This window comes from Channa argus, chromosome 5, assembly GCF_033026475.1.
Source record: "Channa argus isolate prfri chromosome 5, Channa argus male v1.0, whole genome shotgun sequence".
NCBI classification, from domain to species: domain Eukaryota; kingdom Metazoa; phylum Chordata; class Actinopteri; order Anabantiformes; family Channidae; genus Channa; species Channa argus.
Window position 1 is genome coordinate 19205413 of NC_090201.1, and position 27315 is coordinate 19232727.

Consider the following 27315-nt stretch of genomic DNA (forward strand, 5'->3'; position numbering starts at 1 on the left):
TTCAAAATGTTTTTCAATTATTTTGAAATTCAGTGACAGTGGTAATTCTTGGGTGTGGGTTATTCAGTCCCTACAGTTTATACAGTAGAGATGTCTGGATATGTTTTTTAACTAATTTATAGGAAATATTTTGCTTTACCAGGAACACTTTATACAAGACTTAAGCCATCAGAATACATTCAGGAAAGATAAGATTGGTTTCCCTTCCCGTTGACTAGTACAAAAACACTACAATGATATCACTTAAACTGAATAGTAACATTAAACCTACAAAAAACCCATAAAGGGATACTGGCACTTCTGATTCTAGAGAACATATTTTCTAGTCTTTAAACATAATATAACTCATATTAATATCCAGAAAAGAATGCTCTCTTATATTCAGAGAAAACATTTGGACAAGGGGATTGAATTAACCTATGCTCGGGTGTTAACTTGAGTTTGCCCTCTAGTGGTCTGTTAACCATATATTACCTTGTAGAGGATATTAAAGTCAGGAACCTTAATACAGTGTAGAGCTTACTTGAATTATTTGTTTAGCTGCAAGCAATAATAATTAATTAATGCTCTGTATTTCCTTTTTTTTGTTTGTTTGTTTGTTTTTGCATCACTAGGCCTGCCCCTTGTCAGTTCTGATGTGTGTCCCCCACCCACAGCCTCTCAGTCTAGCCGTAGTCTGCTTCCCTGCCCATCACAACAGCCCCAGCAGCCACAGCCCCAGGCTCCACCTCAGGCTCCTCTGCTGCCCACCCCACAGCAACACCCAATGGGCAACCACATGATTGCTCAGGTAAGTAAATGCACTAGCTGCATTTATGTCAACTGTGTTATTAAGAATGAAGACAAATGTACAAGTTAATAAGTATCTAATTTAATCTTGTGTTCCGTGAAATATTTTACTTGTCTTTTGTCCTCATTTCCCCTCTAACATGGAAGGTTATTTAATTAATGTTGTACTTGGAACTGAAATCTGGGCATCTGTAAGGAAAAGTTACTCAAACAGTATACAAGTTGTTGGTAGTTTGTGATAACAGGTCTGACAGCAGCCACATTTTCTTTAATTGTTCGTAAGTAGCAGAATTTAAATTTTATTTTGTATACCATGTTTTATTACTAATATTTAGAAACATTGCTATCCATCTGTTCATTTCCTCTGTCCTAACCCGCATCTTTCCAATGTCTTCATTTCTTATTATTCCTTAATTTTCATCCGGTTCTAAAACCTTTTTCTTACTGGCTTGTTCCACTCTTTCTATGCTCTGCCTTTTCCTCCTCTTTTCTTGTGGTGCGTTTAGCCGGTGGCCTCTCTGCAGCCCTCTCAGCCTGTCTCCTTCTCCAGCCCCTCCTGCCCCCAGGTTCTCCTGCCAGTTTCTCCTCCCCAGCAGTACACAATGGTACTGACACATTTTATCGCTTCATCTCATTATTATATATCCGTGAAAACTTCATTACTGACACCCTTATATTGCGCATATAATTAATGCTGTATTATACAAACAATTCCACTGTTGCCCACCTGTCATTCATCTTTGTTGCGCTCTTAACCACAGTCATGGAAAAATGGAGTATGCCTCTACATGTGTATGTGTAGATCTGTTTACCCGCAGAGACTTGTTCTTAGCATTAGCTTTCCGTGTAATGCCATTGCATCCAGGAGACAGTAATGTACAGATTATCAGACACATTCTTATTGTACTGCACACAAAGTCATGAATTGAATGTCAGTTTAGCCTGTGGAAATGTGAAGCCCATGTCTCCAGGGCTCATACACCAATGCTAATGTACGATTTTGGATTTTGTGAGTACTCTGACAGCTGTTCCCTTTTTAGACCTTACAGTGCAGTTCCTGCTGTTACAGGACATACTGATGTATAGATAACAGCTACAAATCCATATCCACTAATAACGCCATCTGTATTCCTCCCAGGGAGAAGAACTGGCACCCCAGTTCAGCCAGATGACGCTGAGTCGGCAGGGCTCTAGTGAGAACCCTGAGCCTCCCCCTATGTATCAGGCTCCTCCCACCGTGCTTTCCCAGCACCCCCCTCCACAGACCGGCTACATCATGGCTACAACGGGTCAGCCTATGCCACCTCCATCTGGCTACCAGCCTGCCACTGGACACCCCCATCCTCCACCTCCACCTCCTCCTCCATCCCAACCTGTTATGCAGGCTCCACCACCCCCCCAAGGCTACATGCAGCCCCCTCCACCTCAACAGGTATGTCATGCACTACATTACATGATATAACCATGTAACAACCATACTGGAAAATTAAAATGGATTTACAAGTTGTACTGCGATATCAGACACATGCAGAGACATTACATATGTTTTTTTAGCCGTAAAATAATTTGGAACGTCATACTCACAATGGCAATCATAAATAAGATGTAATGCGTTCAGGACAGAGTATAGTAAGAGAATAACACTCATTTATGTCATAATTAAAACACATAAAGTGATTCCAAGTTTGGTTTACTACTAGGAAATGGCTTGATATGTGCATTTTATACTTATTGTTAAAGTAAATTTCCTGTAACAGGAATTCCTCTAACAGGAATTCCTGTTCCAGGAATGCTTGAGTAGAATTTCTTCAAATTTGGCAAACGCAACCATCGAGACTCAAGGACTAATAAATGGATTAGAAATTAGGGGTTGAATGTCATAATCACTGTTAGCTCAGTCCATCTTATTTTCAACAATGTTATATTTCAGAAATTTCTAGAAGGAATTTCATTATATTTGGCACAAATGTCCACTTGTACTTATAGATAAACTATATAGAATATAATTCTTATAGGTCTGGAGGGATAATAGAAATTCACACTTGCGAAAAATTTCTGCCTGAGCTTTGAACAGCTTTATTGCTAGTTTGTGCAATTGCTGAACACAATTCCAGGAAACACTATTTAGATGATGCAATTCATTTTTGGTTACAGAGGATTTCAGCATTGTTGATTTTGGTATGTGAATAGTCACATTGCATTAGCATAAGGAGGGAGCTGCTAGATTTACTGAAACTATTTTACTAAATGCATTTACAGAAGCCTTTGTATTCAAGCATACATTTTTCATTTACTTTGTAATACATGTATTAAACACCCTGATACAATTTTAGCTTATATTGGACTTTGATCTTATATGTTCCTGCTTCTTTCAGAGGATCATGTTTCTGACAACTCATTAATTTGTTTTAACCTAAAGATTTGTTGCTAAAAGAAAAGGGTACACAGTGAGATCAGCATTGCACCTTGTAAGCATATAGGCAGAGAGATAAAATTTGATTGCTTTCTTTTACTGTATGTTACACTGAATGAGTGATAGGACAGCATTGTGTTGGTTTGCCATTACAGTATTAAAAGTGCAGAACTGTCATTTTCTAAGGCATTAGAGATAAATACATTATCAGAGCTAAACCATTGAACTATTTCTTCTTTTGCTGTTTGTAATATAAAATTGGTATTGGCAGTACAGCGTTACTGTTGTCCTGAGAATATACGTTTTCTTGGTACCTGGAATTAATAACTGGTTTAACTGACAATGGCATTATACACATGACCGTTATTTAATACATTTTCAGTTGTGCCATATTATACCACTCACCTCCACCTTCAAAATTAACAAGAATGTTTTATCAAAATCTTTGTATGTTCAGCTTACCTGTTCTGCACTGACTGGAAGACTAGGTTTACAATTACATGTAGTAAACCACACTGCCTATACTTCCCCAGTAACATAAATGATAAAATATTTTCCAGGAAACATCCAGGCTCTGTAAAATAACAATAAAAAAACTATTAAAAAACAAACACCATAAACATCACAATTAAATGACCAATTTTCCTGAAAAATGGAAACATTCAATCCTTAGCTTTGTTTGAAAATGTAAAGGGAGGTGTGACATGTTGTTTCACTTAGTGATCAGTTTAGTCCTAGCAGTCAAGCACTGAACTTTATCTCATTTTCATTTTTTAACTTGATCTCAAGTAGCTAGCCTGAAATATTTATGATTGTAGAAGCATTGACAGTTAGTTCTCCATTACTGACAGTCACACGCTTCCTTCTTTCCCTTAGGCCTTTGCTTGAATCCAAGCTTATAATTCATTTGATAAGAGAGGTAATAAATACCCTGTGGAAGACATGAGGCCCAGTAATGTACCTCTGGGTAGCTGTATGTGGGGAAAAAAATGTCTGATTTTATTTATTTAATAGCTAGTTACTTATTTAAAGTCAATCTGACATTGATAGGTGGTGGGTGTACACTGAACCTCAAGCTGCTCCCAGTGGGTCAGGTGAGCCCCTTGTATAGCAGCTACTGCCAACAGTGTCTGAATGGGTGAATGAGAAGCAACATTGTAAAGCGCTGCATAAATGGCCATTTACCAATACAATTGTACTAGAGCAAGTTGTTGATTATAGAATCAAAATCACTAGTGAAGTGGACTATAGCAGCACCAGTAGAGAACACAGTAATTGTCGTGCTTTCATGTTGTTTTTACCACATATAGTTGCTTATTGGGCTTTTTGCTATCACATAATATATAAACTTTGACTTGTTATAGATTTTCAGACCTGTTTTTTTTTTTTTTTTTTAAACTTGAGTTTCTTTTCTCCTGCTCTTTATATAGCTTGTAGTCTCCGCTTTTATTTTGTTCTTGCTAGCTCTGACCTACATACACGGTGTCTTTCATGCCTTTTTATCACCCTACACACCTTCTTCTATTATCCCTACTCTTAGATCTCCCTACTTGTATAAACAGAATTGGCTGGCAAAAAAAAGTGCATCGTGTAGTTCAATGTGTGGGTGGTCAACACTGCAATAGGAGTGCAAATATTGACACCGTTGCAGCGTCTAGATGGACTGAGTGTTGTCATGTATGCAAATTAAGGTGGAGGCAGGACGTATAGTTTATCTTAACATTAAACAAACGTTTTTTTGTTTGTTTGATGTCATGTTTGGAAATTCTGCAGGCTGCTTTTAGTCTGGTTGTATAAGACACACATTTCAAACATTTCATAACATTTAAGCCTATACCTATGTACACTTTTTATTTTGTAATGTTAGTTTCTTTCAACTCAATATTCATGTTTATGCACATCTTCAGACTGCATCATCACCAAACAGACATCACCAATTTTTTTTTATCAGAATGCAACAATTTTGTGATGTTGTCACAGGTGGGTCACAGGCTTGATGCAGTCATTGCAAGCAAATGATTAAATATAAATATTAAGTCTTATTTACTGTAATCTATTTTAAGTCTATCTGGTTCAATACTTTTGCTCACATGAAAAATGGGTGGGTTCAAACACAAGGTGCTATCTTCTAAGTTGTGTATCAGATCCAGATGTAAATACCTGGACATCAAAAGACCAATGGCTTTTGGCTCGTCCCTTCAGGGGTCGCCACAGCAGAGGGTGTTCTGCATGTTGATTTGTCATGAGTTTTTACGCCGGAACCCCCTTCCCACTGCAACCCTCCCATTTTATCCAACCTGGGGACCAGCAACAACGTGGCCCGTGGTGGATAGGTGGGGCCATGCCTTGTGGGATGTGATTCGAACCCGCGTCCTTCTGCATTTTATGATGAAGACCCAAATGTTTTCTGTCTACAGCAAAAATAAAGGAACTGGCCTCACTGTTCCAATACTTCTGGAGGGGAGTATAGTTGTCGAGTAAGCAGAGAATTTAGATCTTGGAAGGGTTTTTTCGTTTGTTTTCAATTACATTCTCTGTGACATTTTAAGTGGATCTCATGATTGTTATTGTGATGATGATAATAATAATAATAATAATAATAATAATAATAATAATAATGCCAATAACACCTGCACCTTCGCTCAGTGCTTTGAAGCATTTTTGCATCTTTTAGCTGATTGCCCAGTATAATGCATTGCTGCTTTGAGTTGGCTTCATGCCATCTCCTAACTATGTTTTCAATTTTTATTGCAATTGTTTTAACGAATAACCCTAGAGTACAACACCTGTCCAACACCAAACTAACTTTGGTGAATGCCTGTTGAAAATTGTGGTTCATATGGTTGCTGAAGAGCTAAATATTTACTAAGGTGTTAAAGAAGATCCAAAAAGCTCAGGAAATGGTTTACCACCAACTTTACCTTATCAACTAAACTATGATAAGGAGGTCATTACAAATTGCTACTCTAAGGACCAACTTTGAATTTGTCCCATCTGTATATTTAGGAAAACAAATGTAAACTTTTATTTATTTTGTTGTCTCATTGACCATCTAAGTCTTGTATTCATGATCTGCTGAATAGTGATAATTGGTAGAAAAAATGTGATATTGTGGAGGTATAACCATAAAAATCTGGGAGATGGGGTCCTGGCCATGTTTCAAAAAAGGTTGAACACGCTAATTTAAGTAGGGCGATGAGCTATTTTTTTAAAGTATATTCTTTTGTAATTCTGCCTCAGATACAGGTGTCATATTACTCTCCTGGTCAGTATCCCAGCTCAGGCCAGCAGTACCGTGTGACCCAGCCCATGTCCCACCAGGTGTCTTATCCTGCTCAGCGCACGCAACCCATGCCTCAGCCTACTCAGCAATCAGGTTAGTATATTATGTTATGCTCTACAGTCATAAACCCTACCAAATTTCTTTGGTCCTGTTTTGTTCTGCCAAGTCAAACATGCTCAGACCAAAATAGATTTCATTGCTTTTTCATGGAAAAGAACTGACAGATTTATCTTTCAAACTCTTTCATTTGGAGTCTGTGAAGGTTCTTGTGTTTATACAGTAAGTGACAGACATTGTTGACAACCTAAATGGACTCTGGCTCATAGGGGAGGTTTGCCAAATCTGCAAGGATCACAAACCTCTCGGTCGCAATGTTGTATCAGTCGATGCCTGCTGTCTGGTTTGAGTTATGTGATTGTGAAATTTAATACCAAAAAAAAAAAAAAAAACATAAAATATGTGGATTAAAAACCTGCTATAGTAAAAAAAAATAAAGTATCTTTACTACCTTTTACTCTTTTCTTATTGAATTGTGTAATTGTTAAAAGTTAATTAGTGCGTAGCCTGTTTGGTCGGTTAGTATCCCTACAAATACATCTGTGTTGTAAAATTATTTTCAAATTTAAATCATTTTATTTTTACATTCTGTATACATATAGCAAAGCAATGCTCAAATGTAGTCAAGATTAGTGTATCTTTTGTAAATCTTAAAATAAAAAAATCAGACAAGGATTAGTCAGTGCACGGTAATCTAGAAACTGTTTGGTCTGTGTTAATAGTCAAAGGGATTTGTATTTTATTATTTCACTACTAATTCCTCTCATTTTCTTATTTATCTCATTTGTATCTTTTTTACCATCCCGGCTAAAATTTCTTCTCCAATTCTTGTCATAAGGTCTCCAGACAATGATGCCCAGCCAGCAGCCGAGCTACCAGGGCATGATGGGTGTGCAGCAGCCTCAAAACCCTGCCCTACTGAATTCCCAGAGGGCAGGCATGGGCGGACAAATGCAAAGCATAATGGTCCAGTACCCACAGATGCCTTCTTATCAGGTATGGATAGTTTTAAGCCAGCTGTAAAGTACAGCTTATAACAGAGACAAAGAAAACTTTATCACTTAATATGACTTGTTTTTTCCAAAATTGATAGAGTACCACTTTAGTAATTGTTGTGTGGTGGCCCTAAAAAACTGAGCCTCACCAGTTTTCATACATATGCTAATCTCACAAAGTTCAACAGCTCCATCTGGTGCACACTTTGAATTTTATGTTGTCGACTTGAACGGGGTTAAATGAAGCAGCTGAGTCCTCTACATTCTACATACATTTGTATCTTTTCTTTTCCAAGTTCATAGGATTTCAGTTCCCATTGCAAAAGTATAAATATTTAAAACTGAAAAAGTCCTTCTGAAGTATAATTATAAATAAAACTGGTGCATTTAATTAACCACTCTGCAGCTCTTTGATTATCAGCCCCAGAGGACGGGACTAATGATACAGAACAAGAGTATGATGAGATGCATTCTCCCAACACGTCTTTTTTTTTTTTTTTAAAGAAAGAGACATATGGTAGCAATATTTAGGAAAACATCCTTTTGATATTTTCGAGATACAAAAAATTGAAACAGCCAGTCTTAATTGAAACAGTTCTAAATGTTTGACCTTATTACAATGGAAAAAGAACATCATTACAAGTATTGTTATAATCCATCTCAAACTTTTTGAACTTTGGCACAACTGAGGTGAAGTAACTGTGCAAAATAGTTTGACTTTTTACCAAGTGTCTTTTTTCATAACCCTTTGTCTCACTCAGGTGCCTGTGGGAAATGAAAATCAGCAGGTGGTGCAGCAGCAGTACCAGCAGCAGGTGATGGTACCAGTCAGCCAGTCTGTCCAGGGACCAATGCCTGTTTACTATAGTGTTATCACACCAACACAACAGAATAGCACAAGGTATGCATAAATATTTAATATTTGTACAAAAGAGTTGATAACTGTATTGAACTATTTCAAATTATATTAACCTTTTGCATAAAAATATGTTCTGCATTAATTCTAAACATCAAGAACTGTGATAACTAAAGCTATTAAATTGCAGTGACACTAAGGTTTTGTGGGACCACTTTTTCATTTGTTGGTTCATCATTCAAGTCTTAAAGTGGTGTTTTTTTATTGCATAGTTTTAGTTTATTTTAGTGTAGTTTTGTGTAGAAATATGATGAGTAATATGACTACAAAGTGTTGACACTTGGCTCTGAGATACACAGATATTAAATTGTATGGTAATGTCATCATAGTTACCTTGTCCGTTTTTATATGTGTGTTTCCTGCAGCCCCTCGGTAGGTTACCTGCAACCCCCCAACAATGAGCAGTATCAAATCACACAGTCACCATCCCCCTGCAACCCTCAACAGTTGCAGCAGCAATATTCAGGTGAGACTTACAGAACTTAGACAGTACCTAGTACCAGATCCATTTTTGGTATCATCTGTGTTGGGGTGATGGCAACCTAAGGCAATACCAAAACATGACATGAAAACACTGCAGATGGTTGATCAGAGAGAAGCTGGAAAAATGCTATCACTGTAAATGGGTTGTGTAGTGAAGATGCTTCTTCTTAATATATAACTATTTAATATGTGAGGATTATTCTCTCAAAACAAATGCATGTAGTATTTGATTTGTATATCATGCCAATGATAATAAATTTAATTTATTAAGTGTAGATCCAGATGTCCAGATGTTGTTTTTTTTTTTTTTAAATAACAGAGATTGTGTTTTTTATTTATCAAGAACTGCTGCTGAACATTGTGATCAGACAGGGTTGATTTTATCTCTGCTCACACCAATACTGACCTGAAAGGTCATAGTGTACTTTTTGCCATTGAGTAATAGTTGAGTTGCAGTTTTGCAGCAAAATTGGGTGAAGGGTATTCAGGGAAAAGTTCAGACAAAGGCACAGAGGGTTCACATGTAGAACTTGTAAATCGATGTCCTAAAAACGTAATGTTTGAAGAAATCGTGGAAAACTTGGAAAAGTCCTTGTGCTCATTTTTGGCCCTAAGTAAATGATCTATGAAATATCAGAATTATTGACACTTTATCCTTTCAACCTCTGCTCTGTGCCTTGCTATTTGATCCTTTAACAAATAAAGACAATCAATTTCACCACAGCAAAGTAATTTATCTTAAAATTTATATGTGAGGCTCAAAACCTTCCCACACTATCACACTTCATTCATTAGTAGGCTTGACAGTTTGCAAGCCCTTTTAGAATTTTTTATTTAAATTTCTTCTAAATATGACCTGAAATATGATTAGTTATTTACACAATTTCTATGACTAAATAGAAGGACCTCAAAAACTTCATTCATTTATTTATCAAATCTTAAACCAGTCTTCAGGAGTCGACATTGAACAACAATGATGTGCATGTCTGTAAGGAGTTGTAAGGAGTAAGCCACTAGTCTCCAAAAAGAACTTAACCACCTATCTACAGTTTGCCCGAAGTTACGTGGATAAGCGAGAACGCTGCTGGGAGAATGTTTTGTGGACAGATGAGACAAAAAGTATTTTCATCCACCTGTACTGAAGCCTTACAGAATATGGATCATCTAATGAGAAAATTACTCCTAAACATGTGATTCATTCTTTTGAAAAATTTAAGCACAAGAAAAGTAATGTTTTGGAATGAGCACGTTAAATTCCTTAACTTAATTGTATAGAATTGCTGTGAAAGGACTGGAAGCAGACAGGAAGCCAACTATCATCCCTGAGTGGAAACTGTTCTGAAAAGAAAAATGGCCTGATGTGCAGTTACCAGAAATCACACCAGGCACCTTATACTTTTGCAGCACAGTATTAATTAAGATTTGGTCATTTACTATGTTAAATGATTGAAAAATTGACAGTGATTGATTGGGAGTGATTTGGGTTAGAGTAATCTAGTTTTAACACATGAAAATAAGATCCCATTGTAGGTCGTTCATACAGAATGAAAAAAGTGTCTGAACTCTTTTTTTCAAGCGCCACTAACTTTGATACTACTACTATTACTACTTTGATGCTCCTACTTCCTATTCTATGTATAACTAACTACAATTAAATATAAATCATACAAACAAATCAATAAAATCTGCAACTAAAAATTAAGAAACATCTATTCCTAAAAGAGAGTGTTAGTAGGATCATCATCCTACTAACCTATGTCACAATTCACTTTTGTTACGAATCAATTGTATATTCACCCTGAAATGTGAACTGTAATAATTAATCTAAACAAACTTCATTGGCACTAATAATACATCCTATGAAGCCATCATTTACCTACAATTGTGACCATGTCTCTGTATACTTATTCAGGAGTACCCCCTCCTGGGCCTGGGGTAATGGTCATGCAGCTCAGCGTCCCCAATGGACCACAGCCTTCCCAGAACCCTCCTCTGGTCCAGTGGAACCCATGCAAGTACTACAGCATAGAGCAGAGACCCAGCAAGTCAGGAGAGCTTTACAAACCTGACAACACTCCACAGGTACACACACATCCACACACAATATAAAAATCAACTAGTGAATATAATCTTTTGTAAATACAAAGGACCCTGAGGACTTAGATTGCAGCCCACATGTTAATCCATTCATGTACGTGCATTCTTTCATTCAGTAGCCTTTCAGTTAAACCAGATTGCAGATGACTAATAGAAAAACAGATCCGTCACTTTTAGGTGCTTTAGAATAATGTGTCATTAGATGAAATTACATTTTCCAACTATATCTATGGCAAATTAGATCTGAAAAAGGTCTAATCTGAGCATGGACTCTTGCTTAGTATATGTCTTTAGTTTGCCCCAGTGTTTTCTGATTTGTTTTCTTTTATTTCTCTCTTTCTCTGTGTTTCCAGGCCAGTACCCAGCTTACCAGTCCCCTGGCCTCCCCAACTCAGTCTCCCACCCCATCTCCTTCTGGCAGCGTTAGCAGTGTCTGCCCAGGCCTTGGACCATTACCCCTCATTTCTCAGTTTACCCGCCCTGGAGGACCAGCTCAAGGTATGGTTGAACAAGAAAGGTGAGGGTTCAGATACATATGCATATATGTTACACATGGATACAACAGTATTTGAGCAAAATACCTGCAATAAATATTTTTATGAATACACAAAAGGGCAGGTCCAGATACATAAAAACTTTTATAGGCCTTAATAGTATATAGTCAGATGATAAGCTGTATTTTAATTTTAATCATCATTATTGTGCTGTTCTTTTTATCCCACATTGTGTACAACTTGTAGTGATATTGCCAAATCCATAAATTTTAGCAATTAACTTTAGTAAACTACATAACTTCAAAATTATGGCTAAAATTCCAAAAACAGGACCCAATTTTGATAACAAAAATGTTCTTGGATTCCACAAGTCAATAAACTAAACATGTATTGCTGATCCAGCTGTGTGTTTTTAACCCCTGTTTAAGTTCATGCTCTTTTACCCATTTCCACAGCGACCCTCCAAACCTTGTCAGGTGCCTTTGGCACTGAGCCAGCAGGTCGTCACATCAATGCATCACAACATTATCACATGTCTGGAACCTGCTCAAACATCCTTTACCCACACATGGCTTAAGCTTGTCCCTGTCCTTTGACCTATATTTGCACATAACCACAATACCTTTACTGACAAATAGACTCAGTATTTGGAATGCATGATCACACACTCAAAGAATCTTGCGTCAGGCTGCAATGTCACTATGACACATGGCTGGAATCTTACTTTAAAACATCACAATAAAAAAATATACAGTTTTGGTCAACTATATCACTTCGATCTGTCTGTTGGAAACAAGAAAAGTATTTGTCAATTCAGTCCTCCATCTCCTTCAACTGTTATACTGTATGTTCATTCATTGTTATAGTTAAGTGTTTTTATGCTGCGTTCTTTGCCCCATTTCTCTTGAAAAAACTTTTTAGACCTTTTGGACAAAGAAAAAATTGTGGTGATAAGGTCTTTTTAAAAATGTATTTATTATGTATTTTACTTTTTTAATGTGTTTTCAAAATTGATCACTTTTGATTATTTCGTCATATGATTTGTATTGTTTAGGTGATGGGCGCTACTCTCTGTTGGGTCAGCCTCTCCAGTACAGCCTGTGTCCGCCTCCCCTCATGCATGGTCAGTCCTCCTACAGCTCTCATCAGGTCAGTAGTGGCAGGCCTTTGTACTGAATACTATACTGTAACATAAAAGTTGTGATGTTGAGGTTTGTAATTTAAACCTTGCAGTTATTGTACATGAAAACACTCATTCACTGGCATTCAGAATGAATCAGCTCCTATTACCACGACACATTTGGCATGTTTTGCATCTATAATGATGCCCCCCCCCCAATAATTTCTAGGCTATAAAAAAAAATGCACATCACTGCTTTCTGACGATATAGTCTTTGCGCATCCAGGTATTTTAGACCTGGATGAGGAAGTCAAGCTAGGAAGGTACTGTTGATTTGACCGCTCTGTAGGCAAGAGTCAGAGATGGATGCGAGTGGCTACTGGGAGCCAGTGCAGAGATTTGAACAGTGGTGTTACATGTTCTTTTAAGGTGAATAAAAGTGAGAAATGCTGCTGCATTTTGGGTTATATGAAGGTATTTGATTGTGTGTTCTTGTAGCTCTGCAAGCAGGGCTTTGCATCCCACCTCTCCTATGCTCAGGAGTGGTTCCATATGTCATAACTGTTCGGGTCACCAGTTACTTTTGAAAGACTATAAGTATTCAACAGATTGCTTATGTCCCCATCTAGTGTCATGTCATGTTTCGGCAATGCAATACTAAACCTCGTGATATCTATGTTGTGTTCAGGGCCAAGGAGTAATGAAGCATGGGCCACGAGGGAAAAAACAAACACTTAAATCTGCATCAACAGATCTCGGCACTACTGATGTTGGTAAGTTAAAGATAAGGTGTACAGTCACAGCTGTTATTATGCTGTTAGCTACACCTTGCTATTACTGTGTAGGACCCCTTCTTGCTTTCAGAACTGCCTAAATTCTTCGTGACATAGATTCAACAAGGTGCTGGAAAAGATTCCTTAGAGATTTTGGTCTATATTGGCATGATAGCACCAGGCAATTGCTGCAGATTTGTTTGTCACACCTTCAGGATGCCAATCTCCTGCTTAACTACACATCAAAGATGCTCTGTTGGATTGAGATCGTGTGAATGTGGAGGCCATTTAGGTGCAGTGAACTGATTTTCATGTTCAAGAAACCAGTTTTAGAGATCATTTTAGGTTTGTGACATGGTTTGTTATCTTGCTGGAAAGAACCATCAGAAGGTGGCCACACTGAACATAAAGGGATGGACATTGTCAGCAACGATTCTCAGGTAGGCTGTGACATTTAAACAAGGCTCAGTTGGTACTGCAGCAGTCGGAACCTGTTCATACAAGGCAGGTTAGATCATGTTGTTTATGGCAAATACTGACCCTACCACCTGAGTGTCACACCAGAAAAGGATACTCCTCAGTCCCGCCAATGTTTTTTCAAACCTTCAATTCAGGTTCCTTGTTTTCAGCTGCCAGGAGTTATTTTAGTCCTATAAAAATATGAAAAATGCCTTGTCATTTTAAAATTTGATATCTTAACAGGGCTGAACAGTGTGAGTGTATCATATATGTGACTGAAAATTGTGTGAATGTTAAAAAACAAGACAGCCAGTGCAACAGCCAATAGGAATGCAGACTGGTTCTCAGAATTTTATTAGCACTTGAAGAAAGCAGTGAGATTAGCAAATGTAAAAATATAGTTTGTCTGTCCTCTCTGTGCCTGTAGGGCTGAGGGTGGAGCTGAGCTCCACACAGACCAGAGAGCTGCATGACAAGAGAGGGTACACAATAGTGAGCTGGGTGAGGAGAGAGGAGCCCAGCTGAGGTGAAACACTGAGCTTCTATTCTTGTGCAATATAAGCTGTGTGAGTCAGTCATAGTAGTTTATTATCAAGTAGAAACATGCAGCGAGGGATAATTTCAGCTTTTCCTGTGGTGTCTTGTTGCTATGTGTTAAATTAGAAAACGTGTTCACTAATTGCTGTAAACATGATAAAATGAGATTGGTATGTACAATAACATTTAGCCTAACATAGTAGCTTAAAACTGAGTCTGGTGGACTTGCGGAGCTGTTCTGTGAGACAGCCCCTCCCTCTGCTAACAGGATGTGATCATCAGAGAGAGGAGGACAGTGTGAGTGATTTCTATAATCTTTGTTCATTCTTTTTAAGCTTCACTCATTGAATAATAGCAGGACTATTTTTTATTTCAAGTAGAATTTACATTTAAGGGAGATAATGTGTCTGTGACTTTGCTGCTGTACAAGTGAATTAATTATTACTCTGTTGTCAGTCTAATCTAACAGTTGTGCAGTAGATTTTCCTTTATAAAGGTGAAAACTGCTTTCAGTGGAAAATGCCCAGGTGATGAAAAACAAACCAAAAGATTTGTAGCATAATATAACTGTCTTTTTGTTAAAATAGATTTTGTAAAATTGCTATCAAAAGTATTGTGGTACTGGTATCATAGTCATGGTCTCAGTATCAATTTTTTTGTAATACCCAGGCCTAGACATAAGTGGCACCTAATGTGGTCTTCTTCTGCTGTAGCCCAACTGCATTAAGGCTTAATGTGTTATGCTTATGGAGATGCTCAACAAGGCATTTTCACCCGGAGAACTGCTGCTCACTATAGATTTTCTCTTTTTCAAGCCATTCTCTGTATAAGCTAAAGATGCCCTGTCTGGCACCAACAGCCATGCCACATTCAAAGTCACTTAAATCACCTTTCTTCCCTGTTCTAATGTTCGGTTTGAAATTCAGCAATTCTTCTTGGTCACGTCCACATGTCTAAAGGCATTAAGTTGCTGCTGTGTATTGGCATGTGATTGATAGATATCTGATAGGTATTTGCGTTAGTGAGCTGTTGACCCATTGCACATCAGTACCTTATTAAGTGGCCAATACGTGTATATGTGAAGGTTAGATACTAGAGGGCAGCAGAGCTTATTGTTAAATTATATTTTTCTAATCAGTCTTAGTAAACCCATATTGCTTGGTGGGGTTTAGGGGGCTTTTTTGCTGTGGTCATCTTCATAAATTCCTTCATCTGGTATTGATGCCATTAGATAAACACTGCGTTGTTGAGTGTTTGCTGGCATGTGTTTGCAGTGCTGCACAAAAATGGAGTTCTACAGCCCTTGCGAATAAGCTAAATTAGAGTATCCTTCTGGCCTCTTGGCTGTGCCCACCACAATTCCCCCAAAGCACAACACATTTCAAGTCCTTCTCTGAAACAGATGAACAAATACACTATCTATGCCTCTGGAAAAGGTGCTTTAAATCTCTATAGATGCAGCAATTAAACCTGCCAACATCTTGTTTCTCTCTGATTTACTTTGTTTTGTTTTGTTTTTTTTGTCCAGTGGTGAGTCGAGTACTCGAGGTAACAGACCTGCCAGAGGGAATTTCACGTCCAGAGGCTGAAAAACTCTTTAACCAGCTGTCGATGTGCGGTGCCAAGATCCAATGGCTGAAGGAGCCCCAGGGAGGCCGAGGAGGACCAGGAGGCTGTGGCCCCTGTGCTGGTGCAGGAGGCACCACTGGGCCTGGGGGCAGCATTGGAGCTGGGCTAATGAAAGGCGATTGCAATGACCCAGCTCACCTCTACACAGTAGTGGCAGTGTTCCCCAACACCATGGCTGCCCAGAGTGCTTCCTTCAAACTTAACAACAGTGGGGCCAGCCGCTTTAAACTGAGAGCCGCCAAAAAGAACTATGATCTCCGTGTGCTGGAGAGAGCCAGTTCTCAGTGAAATCAAGAGAGGGGGAGGAAAGAAAGAAGGTGAAAGAGACAGAAAGAGAGACTCTTGTTGGAGTGGTGGAAAAGGAAGGACTGAGGGGGACTGGTCTTAGTGTACCATTAAAAGCAAACAAAAAAAAAAAACTTGAGTTAATAAATAATGTGTCAAATGTATAAAGGGAAGAAGGTGTGAATCATGAGGTGGCTGGTGTTGGAAATTTGATTTAGTTTTTTTTTTTTTTTATTAATTTGTTTTTTGTATTTATATAGCAAAAGAGCACACAAAACACGCAAGCATGTGTTTCACTGTTAAGGTGGATTGGGTGCTGCCATCATACAAAAACACATGCATTGACACACACACACACACACACACACACACACACACACACACACACACCCACCTACACACCGGGAGACACACAAACGCAGGCAAAAGGGTCACGTAGCACATAAAGACACACTGGACAGTCGACCTCAGTCAAACCGTTTCCTCCTCTTCCTTCTCCCTCTGCCCTCCAACCCTTCCTCCTTTTCCTTCTTTTTCTCCAAAGGCTTTCTCTCCTTCCTCAGCTCTCTGTCACCCAGTTGTCTCTTAATCTCACATATTTATAGATTGTCATACGCACAGTTGCGCACTCTCTCTGCTTTCCCCCTCTACTTTCCCTTCTTTTCTTGCCATGTCTCATTCTGCCTCTTACCTTTCTCTGCTCCTCTTTCCCTCTCATGTACTCTCTCACTGCTCTCTCCTCTCTTGCTTTCTGTTTGCCTTACTGCTGTTGTGGGTTTCTGTATTGCGCTTTTTTATTTTCTCAGATTTTCTTTCTCTTTTTTGTTTTTTGGGGTTCAATATATTTATATAAGTGATGTAAGGAATAAAAGAAATCTATATATTCAGTGATTTTTCTTTCTCTCCCCTGAGTGACAGTTTAGGCTTTCCTTTTTCCTTTATTCCATCCCTTCTCCTCTTTCCCCATTTGTTTCCTCTTTACTTCCCTCTACCTCACTTCTTCTGTCCTCTCCTCTCTCCAGCTACCCACCCCACCCTGACACCCCCACCCTGACACCCCATTGTGTTTGCGTTTTTCGTTGACAGCTGTGCAGAACGTACCAGAAGAAGTAGTTAAAGTGCACAATGATTGCATATGTCTACTGTAAATTTTATTTAATCTGTTATTTTTTTGTTTGTTTTTAAAAATATAAAAGTCCAGAAAAATCTATGAAAACACCTTTTGTCTCATGTGGTTCATTGTTTGGCTTAACTTACTGTGAAGACTGCACACAACCATAATTGCTTCAGTTCCACCTTAGTTGTGTGTGTACAGTGTATGTGTAAAGTATGTGAAGTTGACATCACGCCACATTGAAATTGTTTTCTGTAATTTGAGGAACTTGCTTGTTGTGTTTTTTTTTTAACTTAGTCATGTTTCTGTGAAGCATCACTACAGAAGGTGAGTAGAGGAGTGTCATTTTACCTTTGTCCCGTCTTAATCTATCAATCAATCAACTCTTTCAACAACTTTTTAACTAAACAAAACAAAGGGTATGCAGGTAACCCACTGTAACCAGCATTATAGGATGTAACATCTGCTTTGTTTCTTTCTCCTCTCCTTTATTCAGGAATTTCAACTCCATAGATACTGAACTGAACACATAATCTTTTCACTTTTAAGAGGTTTTTAGTCATCAAAGCCTGCTCATGTGTCTTGGAGAAGTTGTTTAAAGCCACCTGTGGCTTTAAGGGAGTTTTGCACAACTGCCAAAAGTAAATGTGATTTGTGTTGCATTGTACCAGCTTTTAAGCAGAACGATGCAACAAACAATTTTAATGCAACAATGACAAACTTATCTTATATTACCTGAGACATTACAATGTTTATCAGAAAATAAAAATAGATGTGATTTGTTTGAAATAGCTCAAAAGCTACTAAATAATCCACTGCTTGCACATGCACGTGCATTGTTGGTTGTAATGAACGCTGGAGCCTCTGTGTGCCGCTAGCAGCAGATTAAGCTGACGAACCATTAGCTGCACTTATATTGTAATTAATTCCTTCAGAAAAATAGGAGTAGAGAGAAGAGGATCAAAGGGAGGGGGAAATGAGCCATTCACATTCTTTAGAAATGTTTAAATTTTCTTGTGAAATGAAGGATTTTAGTTTCCCCACTTTGTCCAGAGGAACCTTTACTTGATGTCTTGGTGGTCACTTCAGGAGAATCACAAAAGCACATAAGAGTGATTATCATCACTCTGTAATGATTGGGGACCCCAAAGTAGAGCAATTTTTTTTTTTTTTTTTTAAACCTCTCAACCTTTAATGTGCTCAGCTGTCCTAAACAGTCACATGGCACCACACACAAACACATACATAGTCAGGGCTAGGCCAGGGTGGTCTGTTGGCATTACTCATCCTGATCTTCCACCTGTTAAATCCTCTTTTGGTAACTTGAGCGTGTAAAGGGCTGAACAACAAGTCTACTAGAAAATGCTAGAAACAGTTGCAACAACTTTTAAACCACAGCGTCTCTTCCTGACAGAAGAAGTGGATATTCAAGTTTTACGGTCAGTTCATAGTTACCCAAATGTGTGCGTCAGAAATAAGATGCTTAGACATTTTAACCCCTTTACTTATACTTGTGGGCGTTTGTTAGATGTTGGATCACTCATTGTTTTCTTCTTCATGTTTTTTAAAATCTATTTTAACATCTAGAGCAACCTGGGAAAGGTGAATCCTACTAAGGTCTTATTGTTTTAGAGAAAAAAGTTAAAAGAAGTTATCAAACGACCCCACTTTGCTCTATTAACGCAAAACCTTGTGACTAATCAAATTCTGACTAATGGTCAATAATCAGAAAAAAGTTTATTTTTTTTATTATCGACATCTGAACGGATTTCAGAGGATACATAATGGAAATTCCTTTTCCAGCATCAGAAGTGGTGTGTTTTCTGTTTACAGTGATATCAACCGAACCCTGACAGACCAACACCATGGCTCATTATGACTCGTGAGTCCGTAAGACAGTTTGTCTTACAAAGTTTTTCTTATACAAGTTTTTCTTATACATGTATCCATCTCCATTTTACACGTGTGAGAGGTTGATTTTTTTAATGCTTTGAATGTCTTGTAATATTCAAAAATAGTAAGGGAACGAAAATGAAAAAGTGCGAAATAATGTTATAGCAGAGAATTGTTTTAGAAAATGGTCATGATACACTATGACCACCATGAGCATGAGAAGTCTTTGTGCGCAAAACGAATTGTGACTAACATTTGTGACTCAAACTGGCATTTGCTTTCCGATGATGGCAGGCTGGATGACAAGGACTCGGTGGATATTCATGACAACCCACCTCTCCCTGATAATGTGGTGAAAGAGGAGGACAACGTGGTGAGAATCACACACATTGTTCACTAGTCAGAAAACCAGAACAGGTATTATTAGTTATTCTGAAAAAACTACACCTCATATTGAGATTATGTCTACAAACACACACGGTGTACACTTACACTTAGCACAACTTTATAACCAGAATAGACACACTGACACGTCTGCAGTGTGTTCCTGACTGGGATGAGAATGTTGGAATACCCCTCAAGACCGGCTGTTTTTGAGATGACCTAGTTGCCCAGCTGTCACAATTTGGCCGTCCTGAGATAATCGGTGTTATTCAATTCACTGGTTTTAATGTTTTTGCCTGATCATTGTGTGTGTGACTCATTTTCTTACTTAACGTAAGTTACCCCCCAAAAAACATATTTAATCTCTCAACATTAGTCACATCAATCCATGCACAGCTTTAGTTACTCCGATTTTAAGACAAAATACAATAAAAAATTATGTGGGAAGATGTTTTATTTTATCCAGAAAATGTCTTTGTGAAGAAGGAGAAGATAAAAATTATATTTTTAAATTCAGGGTTTTGTTAATGGTGTGAGAAACGTTTTTTCCCATAGTATTGGGACAGAGACAGGAAGCCCAGAGACAGAAATTCCATGTAGGTAAACAAATTTCAAGGAACGGAAATCATATTGAGATTTTTCTCTGAGGTTATGAATTTGTGACTTGAATTGGTGAATAATTGGATTTAAACAAGTCAACTGTGACAGATGCTGAGGTATAGTTGTAGGTTTTCTTAGTGGCGGTGCTGTAATGTGTGAACTTTTCCTGGTATTATCAGTTATTATAGCGTAAATCCTCAGCCTAATGGATGCAGGACGCCTCCTATCCTGCCATTGATAGAGAGTTGGAGCTAGTGCAGTCTGTCAGGCGTCCTCTGTTTGACTGAACTATAATATAGTATAAAAGTGTGTGTGTGTGTGTAGTAGAAATATAAGTAATAGGAATCCCGTTAAGATGTTTATAGTAAAAATAACCCCCCCAAAAAACCTTCACTTATATCACATTATTCGAGGTTCTCTGGCTGATATGATGCAGTTTGTGTGAACACCAGACACATGAGTCAGATCACATGGAGGATTTGTATTAATAGAATCATTCTCCTATAAATCTGTCAGTGGTGTGGGACACTTGGATACAACGAAAAAAGAAAAAGGCATTTTAATCAGTTTAAGTGGATTGATGATTTCGTTTGGACTAATCATCCAGTTTAACTGCTCTGTGTTTTAACTAAAATATCTTATATTTTTTCTTTTCTCGTTGACCACTGTATTGTACTGTACAATGTCATCCATCTCCAGGTATATTTCATCTATGATGAGGAGGTAGAGGAAGACGAGAAAGATGAGCCTCCTACTTCACAACCAGTTAAACCAGTCAATGACAACCCCCACAAGTTCAAGGACCACTACTGCAAGAAACCAAAGTTCTGTGACGTCTGTGCACGCATGATCGTTTGTATGTTCAGTAGTTTCTTCTTGCCTCATGCATAACAAACCTCAGGGGTGTTTCGAAATGTCAGTGGTGTGTCCTGGTGAACTTTTGCTTCATTTAAGTGTCTTTTTCAGTGAACAACAAATTTGCATTGCGATGTAAGAACTGCAAAACATGCATCCACCATCAGTGTCAGGCCTATGTGGAGTACCAGAAGTGTTTTGGCAAAATTGTGAGCTCCATGTTTCACAACATTGGCTGTTAAATCAAAACTAAACTATTTTTATCATGTATTTTTATATCATCTTGTTTCCTCTCCTTTTTAAGCCTCCCGGATTCAGAAGAGCCTACAGTTCTCCTCTTTACAGCTGTCAGCAGAATGCCACAGTCTCGCAGCTGTTGCCTTTTTGTGAGTATCACCTTTGGACAGTGTTAAAAAAGTAAGCGAACCTTAAGAAATAGTCATAGTCACAATGACTTTGTCTCAACTTTGCCTTAAAAAACTCAAATATACTTCTAAAGTTATAATTTTAAACAAATAATGTATGGAGTATCAGATCATTTCAATTCAATTCATCTTTATTTATATAGAGCCAATTCACAACAAAGTCATCTCAAGGCACTTTACATAAAATCCAGAATATACAAGTATGTAGAGGAAATTGAACCATTCCCCCTTGAGCAGCCCTAGGCAACAGTGGAGAGGAAAAACTCCCTTTAACGGTAGAAACCTCCAGCAGAACCAGGCTCAGGGCTGGCGGCCGTCTGCCTTGACCGGTTGGGGTGATTGGAAAGTGGAGAGCGAAAAGAACCAACCCAACAAAACATTGGGCAGGTTGGTAGGACCTGTAGCTGTGCACTGGAAAAACACAAAGCTCCAAAGCTGAGGACACCTGCAGAAAGTCTGGAAAGTCAGGGAACCACAAGTAGGCCTGCATATCAGCTGAGGATTGAAAGGAATCATCAGGACTGGTTATCTGGGGCTGCTTAGCTGCAGCTGGACCTGAACCACATGAATTTTAAACATCAATCTTTATTAAGGCAATCCACAAGGTAAAGTCAGGGTGGCTGTCCACCAGCTGAAGCCCAGTTTAGGTCTAGACCTTAGCCCAAATAACCATCACCACGTGCTTGTTTTAGCTTGCTGCTGCTTCCCCGATTAGCACTGTGAGTGTTTAAGAGGTGTTTCCAATTACGTGAACAAGTATGTTTGTTTGTGTTGTTGGACCAGTGCAGAAAAACGGGCAGTTCCAAACGTTTTAACGCTTCTTTCCACTTTTGTTTTGTTAAAGCATTTAAGTGAAAAAAGCTTCAGGTATTTTTCTGACCTTTAAACCAGCATCAAAATAATAAATAAAGGATGTAGTTGAAAGGACTGACTTTCTATTCTAAAAAAAAGTGATACATAAAAACAGATCCAATATTGCATAAAGGGATAACAAGTACAAACCGTGTTTTAACCTGTAAGATCCCCGTACAACATAATTTTTTAAACCTGCATTCATGTTTTCTGTCCTAAGTGATCAATAATGTTTAATTGACAGCGCAGTCCAACCGCACTGACCCCGTGTTCGAGACGCTGCGCCTCGGCGTGATCATGGCCAACAAAGAGCGTAAAAAAGGCTCAGAGGACAAAAAGAACGTGAGTGTGGATGAACTAATGAGACTTAAAACAACACACAGGCATCTTAACGTCTTAAAGCACTGACAGTTTATTCTTACTTATTTCCTTTTTACTTTTTGTGAATTACTGATGTGGCTCCTGCAAATTTTGCAGATGATGATGGTGATGATGATGGAGGATGATGAGTCCAAAACCGAAGAGGATGAGAAACATAGTGAAGGAGGCGAGTGCATCTTAAACACGGTCTCAGGATTCGTAAGAGTAGAGCTATGCAGGAGAATCCAACGCGTGCTGGATGTTACCTACTCTGTGCGCGACTTCACGTTCTCTCTCGTTAATGATCGTCGATGATCAAACTTTTCTCCAGTTAAATTATACAATAGGCAGAGGTTACAGTACCTTTGTAGGTTTTTGTCTCTACACTCTCTTTTACGACAGCAGTGAAGGCAAAATCTAAATAGAAATAGCGCTACAACGCAGTATGTGAAGGTTAGTAATTTAGGCTTGCGTGTTTCACTTGTTCCATTGTTTTATATTTTCATTATTAGCCAACGCAGAAGGAGAGAAAAGAGGCGACAAAGCTCCGGCCGACGACAAGGTCAGTAAATGATAAAATGATGGTGACGATGTCAATGAAAATTATAACAGTCACCATATCAACAACAATGATGATATTGCCAAAAACAAAATAATTTAGTGAAAAACAATAATGTGTTTTTTTTCCTAAAGAGTAAAAAGCTTCAGCTTGGGAAGATCGGTGTGTTCAGCCAGTCCCACTACTATCTGGCTCTCTATCGCTTCAAGGCCATAGAGAAAGACGATCTGGACGTACAGTAAGCGCCTCTTCACACTTTTTCTGATCTCTTTCAGAGCCTCGTCCTTCTTGTTCAGTGTCACTTGCACCCAACATTCTTCTGTCTGTCACTGTGTAGCTAAATAAATAATCTCTTAATTTATTTCCAAGTGCTGGCGACCGTATCACAGTGATCGATGACTCCAATGAGGAATGGTGGAGGGTGAGTTGTTTTCTGAAATTACTCACACAATATTTGTCAGTGAATCAACCTTGTCTGGTCTTGTAAAGTTATGGAATTTGACATAGAGACAGCCAGATGGCTTGAGGGTGAATTAATTAGATTATGGTCATTATCCAGGTCTGGGACTTGTGCCATAAGATGATTATCCTTTTTGAGCCAGGACACTGAACACTTATTTTATGTGGTGAACGGAAGGTCCAGCTGCTGTAACATCCAAGTCGACTGCTTAAGAGCAACGTTTCACGTTGCGTCATTTTAACTTGATGGCCAGTCAAAGGACAAATATGAAATGCAGCCTCAAGTCTTTTTGAGTATGATGCTACAAGCTTGGCCCACCTATTTGGGGGTAGTTTCTCCCATTCTCCTTTGCAGTATCTCTCAAGCTTCATCAGGTTGGATGGGGAGCATCCATTTTCAGATCTCTCCAGAGATGTTCAGTCGGGTTCAAATCTGGGCTCTGGCTGGGCCACTCAGGGACCTTAACAGAGGTGGAGCCACTCCTTTGTTATCATGGCTGTGTGCTTAGGGTCACTGTCCTGTTCAAAGATGAACAGTCGATTGAGGTCCCGTGCACTTTGGAACAGGTTTTCATCAATGAAGTCTCTGTACATTGCTGCATTCTTCTTCCCCTTAATCCTGACTAGTCTCCCAGTTCCTGCCGCTGAAAAACATCCCCACAGCACAATGCTGCCACCACCATGCAGGGATGGTATTGGCCAGCAGTGTCTGGTTCCTTCCAGACATGACACTTAGCATTCAGGCCAAAGAGTTCAATTTTTTTTTTTCATTAGGCCAGAGAATTTTGCTTCTCATGGTCTGAGAGTCCTTCAGGCCGGCTGCCACGTGGCTTTTACTGAGGAGTGGTTTCCGTCTGCCCACTCTACCATACAGGCCTGATTGGTGAAGTGCTGCAGGGATTGTTGTTCTTCTGGAAGGTTCACGTCTGTCCACAGAAAAAGCCTGGAGCTGTTTCAGAGTGACCATCGGGTTCTTGGTCACCTCCCTGACTCAGGCTCTTCTTTTTCGATCCCTCAGTTTGGCAGACCTGCTCTAGAAAGAGTCCTGGTGGATCCAAACTTCCTCCATTTACAGATGATGGAGGCCACTGTGCTCATTGGGACCTGCAATGCTGCAGAAATGTCTCCGTACCCCTCCTCAGATCTGTGCATTGATGCAATACTGTCTCAGAGGTTTACAGACAATGACTATGTGATTTTTTTCATTTTTTATTTATAAGACATTTGGAAATATTTTAAACAAACTTCTTTCAAGTTGTCAAGTTGGGGTATTGTTTTTAGAATTTTGAGGAAAATAATGAATTTGATTCATTTTGGAATAAGGCTGTAACATAACAAAATGAGGAAAAAGTAAATACTTTCTGGATGCACTGTATTTAAATTTGAACCATCTGAGTGATCTAAATGCGACGTTTGGATCCAACAGGGTAAAATTGGAGAGAGAACAGGGTTCATACCTGCTAACTACATCATCCGAGTACGAGCAGGAGAGAGGGTCTACAAAGTGACTCGCTCATTTGTCGGCAACAGAGAGATGGGACAAATCACTCTGAAGAAAGACCAGGTTAACACACCCACCCACACACACCCACCCACACACATACACACACTCTCTCTCACATACACACACACACCCACACCCACACACAGCCACCCACACACTCATACCCCCCCCCACACACACACCCACCCACACACCCATACGCACACACACACACGCACACACACACACACACACACAGCTACACCAAGTTGTATGCAGACAAAGAATGATTTAACCCCACCAGACATGTCTCCACTAAATTTAAACATAACCTCATAACCTCATAACCTCATAAACCAATCTCCAAACTGAGGTCAGAAACACTGTGTGACCTGGAAGTTAAAATATCCCTTTGTGCATCTTTCTATGACTGTGAGGACAGTTGATGCTTAGTGATAAAGAAGCATAAGTGCATACACACTGACACACACAAATACAAAGAAGAAGTTGACCAGTTGTCTTTGGAATAATTTGTCTATCGATTGTTTGATTTGAGCTCTAATTGATTATAATTGATCTGTGTATTCTTGACAATTTTCATTTGAAGTTTCATAAACTTTTAATAATTAATTAACCGCTTCAGAGGAAGATAGCAAAAATTGTGAATGCAATAACTGCACAATTGTAACTTCAAAGAAACAACACTTTGGCTTTCAGATCAAATAATAAAACATATGGTTATTTAGCAATAAGTGTGGAAATTAAGATGACTATAAAAGACACGAATGGATGCACAAAGCCACAGATGTGCTATATAGAAACAAACAGACGTCATGTTAGCGGTTTGTGAGGTTTAACTTTGCTCCTAAATGTCACAGCTGTCACGCCCCTCAGGACCTATACTGTGACAACTGTAACTTTGGACTGGTGTCTGTGAGTGTCTTTGTAATGTTACCACCAAGTGGTGCCTAAATTCTGCACAGAGCACCTTTAACAAATTTGCAAATTGGATAAAGATCCGCAATTGTTTTCCATAACAAGTTTCTTTCACTCTTTCTTTAAACATTTGTTTGGACATTCTGAGCTCAAGAAACATCAAGTCTAAAGCTTGTAAACGCTTGTGGATCACACTTATCACATAGGTGGGGGATGATACTTCTATTCATGATAAGATATGTTGTAGTTTTGCACAGGAGTCGTAAAATGTGTGATACCTGAGATGTCACGGTTTGCTGTACTGTGTTTGCCCACGAGTAGTGACGCAAATCACCCCCAAGAGCCTAAACACATTTTGCATATACATTTCTTCACCTTCACCTGAGAATTGTTCTAAATATGTTTGGATTTGAGATATATTTATTTATATCAATATATTAGTCATGGGTAAATAAAACATACACCAGGTGTTTAGAGGAACATCTACAGTATTGTACACTTACAAAAAATGACCAGTTCATGTCTGCTGCGTGTGCGTCCCCAGATCGTGGTGAAGAAGGGTGAGGAGGTGAACGGCTACCTGAAAGTCAGCACGGGACGCAAGATTGGCTTCTTCCCCAGCAACCTGTTGCAGGAGATCTGAGGAGGATCAGCCCACCCGCCAGCTCCCATCTCAGAAACATCATCAGCTGCAACAGACACAGCAACAAAACCACACGACTTGAAGTTTTCCTTTGTTCCTTTGAAATTTCATGCATCACTACACAGGGCCTGTGTACAGAATATACTGTGCTCAGCAAATATTTATACAAACGTTTAATAAGAATTAAAAAGTTTATGAAATTAACATTTCTTCGTTTTTAAAACTTGTCCTGGTGCAGTGGTAACGGGTTTTATGTTTGTGATAGAACATAAAGAGAAACATAAGGACATCTTAGTGTTTGGCATCTTTTCGTTTATTAAAATGTAATTTTGATGCTGTCACAGCAACAGCATTAATATTACATCAGCACTTGTCTTTTTGCTGTAAAGTAAAATAGGAGTGCTCATGCTTCATCTTCCTAC

General features: G+C 38.8%; 2 protein-coding genes across 19 annotated transcripts in view; both read left to right on the forward strand.

Moving 5' to 3' along the window:
- The window catches only part of LOC137127347 (R3H domain-containing protein 2), a 55859-nt gene extending 38311 nt beyond the window's left edge, over nucleotides 1–17548 (forward strand). For 8 of the 14 annotated variants that reach the window (XM_067504211.1, XM_067504213.1, XM_067504210.1 and 5 more), the window contains 12 exons: nucleotides 615–790; nucleotides 1296–1394; nucleotides 1928–2221; nucleotides 6443–6578; nucleotides 7381–7538; nucleotides 8299–8438; nucleotides 8819–8919; nucleotides 10849–11018; nucleotides 11387–11531; nucleotides 12582–12676; nucleotides 13336–13420; nucleotides 15945–17548. In XM_067504211.1, the coding sequence (XP_067360312.1) occupies nucleotides 615–790; nucleotides 1296–1394; nucleotides 1928–2221; nucleotides 6443–6578; nucleotides 7381–7538; nucleotides 8299–8438; nucleotides 8819–8919; nucleotides 10849–11018; nucleotides 11387–11531; nucleotides 12582–12676; nucleotides 13336–13420; nucleotides 15945–16333 (1988 nt within the window). In that variant the 3' untranslated portion in view covers nucleotides 16334–17548. Of the gene's footprint in view, nucleotides 1–614; nucleotides 791–1295; nucleotides 1395–1927; nucleotides 2222–6442; nucleotides 6579–7380; nucleotides 7539–8298; nucleotides 8439–8818; nucleotides 8920–10848; nucleotides 11019–11386; nucleotides 11532–12581; nucleotides 12677–13335; nucleotides 13421–14306; nucleotides 14406–15944 lie in introns of all 14 variants that reach the window. The other 6 variants (XM_067504218.1, XM_067504220.1, XM_067504219.1 and 3 more) reach the window with 3 other exon arrangements.
- A 136-nt stretch (nucleotides 17549–17684) lies between these two features.
- LOC137127348 (SH3 and cysteine-rich domain-containing protein 3-like) lies at nucleotides 17685–27097 on the forward strand. Of its 5 annotated transcripts, none has more exons than XR_010914413.1 (14): nucleotides 17685–18883; nucleotides 19278–19326; nucleotides 19632–19710; nucleotides 21021–21177; nucleotides 21288–21385; nucleotides 21481–21562; nucleotides 22698–22795; nucleotides 22931–23000; nucleotides 23326–23375; nucleotides 23507–23610; nucleotides 23742–23793; nucleotides 24850–25004; nucleotides 25258–25395; nucleotides 26795–27097. XR_010914413.1 is itself a non-coding variant. In XM_067504224.1 (14 exons), the coding sequence occupies exons 2-14, from the start codon at nucleotides 19310–19312 to the stop codon at nucleotides 26891–26893; spliced, it is 1218 nt and encodes a 405-aa protein (XP_067360325.1). In that variant the 5' UTR covers nucleotides 17685–18883; nucleotides 19278–19309; the 3' UTR covers nucleotides 26894–27097. The 5 variants fall into 5 exon arrangements, 4 of the variants coding, with proteins under 4 accessions (XP_067360325.1, XP_067360327.1, XP_067360326.1 ...); XM_067504224.1 differs by having other exon boundaries at nucleotides 24850–25023; XM_067504226.1 differs by lacking the exon at nucleotides 24850–25004.
- The last annotated feature ends 218 nt before the right edge of the window (nucleotides 27098–27315 follow it).

Excerpts from the sequence above, each read along its gene's own strand:
- LOC137127348 (XM_067504224.1), top strand. Across the intron at positions 25,024-25,257 it reads GGTTTACAGACAATGACTAT|GGTAAAATTGGAGAGAGAAC; the intron begins GTGATTTTTTTC and ends TGGATCCAACAG. Across the intron at positions 25,396-26,794 it reads TCACTCTGAAGAAAGACCAG|ATCGTGGTGAAGAAGGGTGA; the intron begins GTTAACACACCC and ends GTGCGTCCCCAG.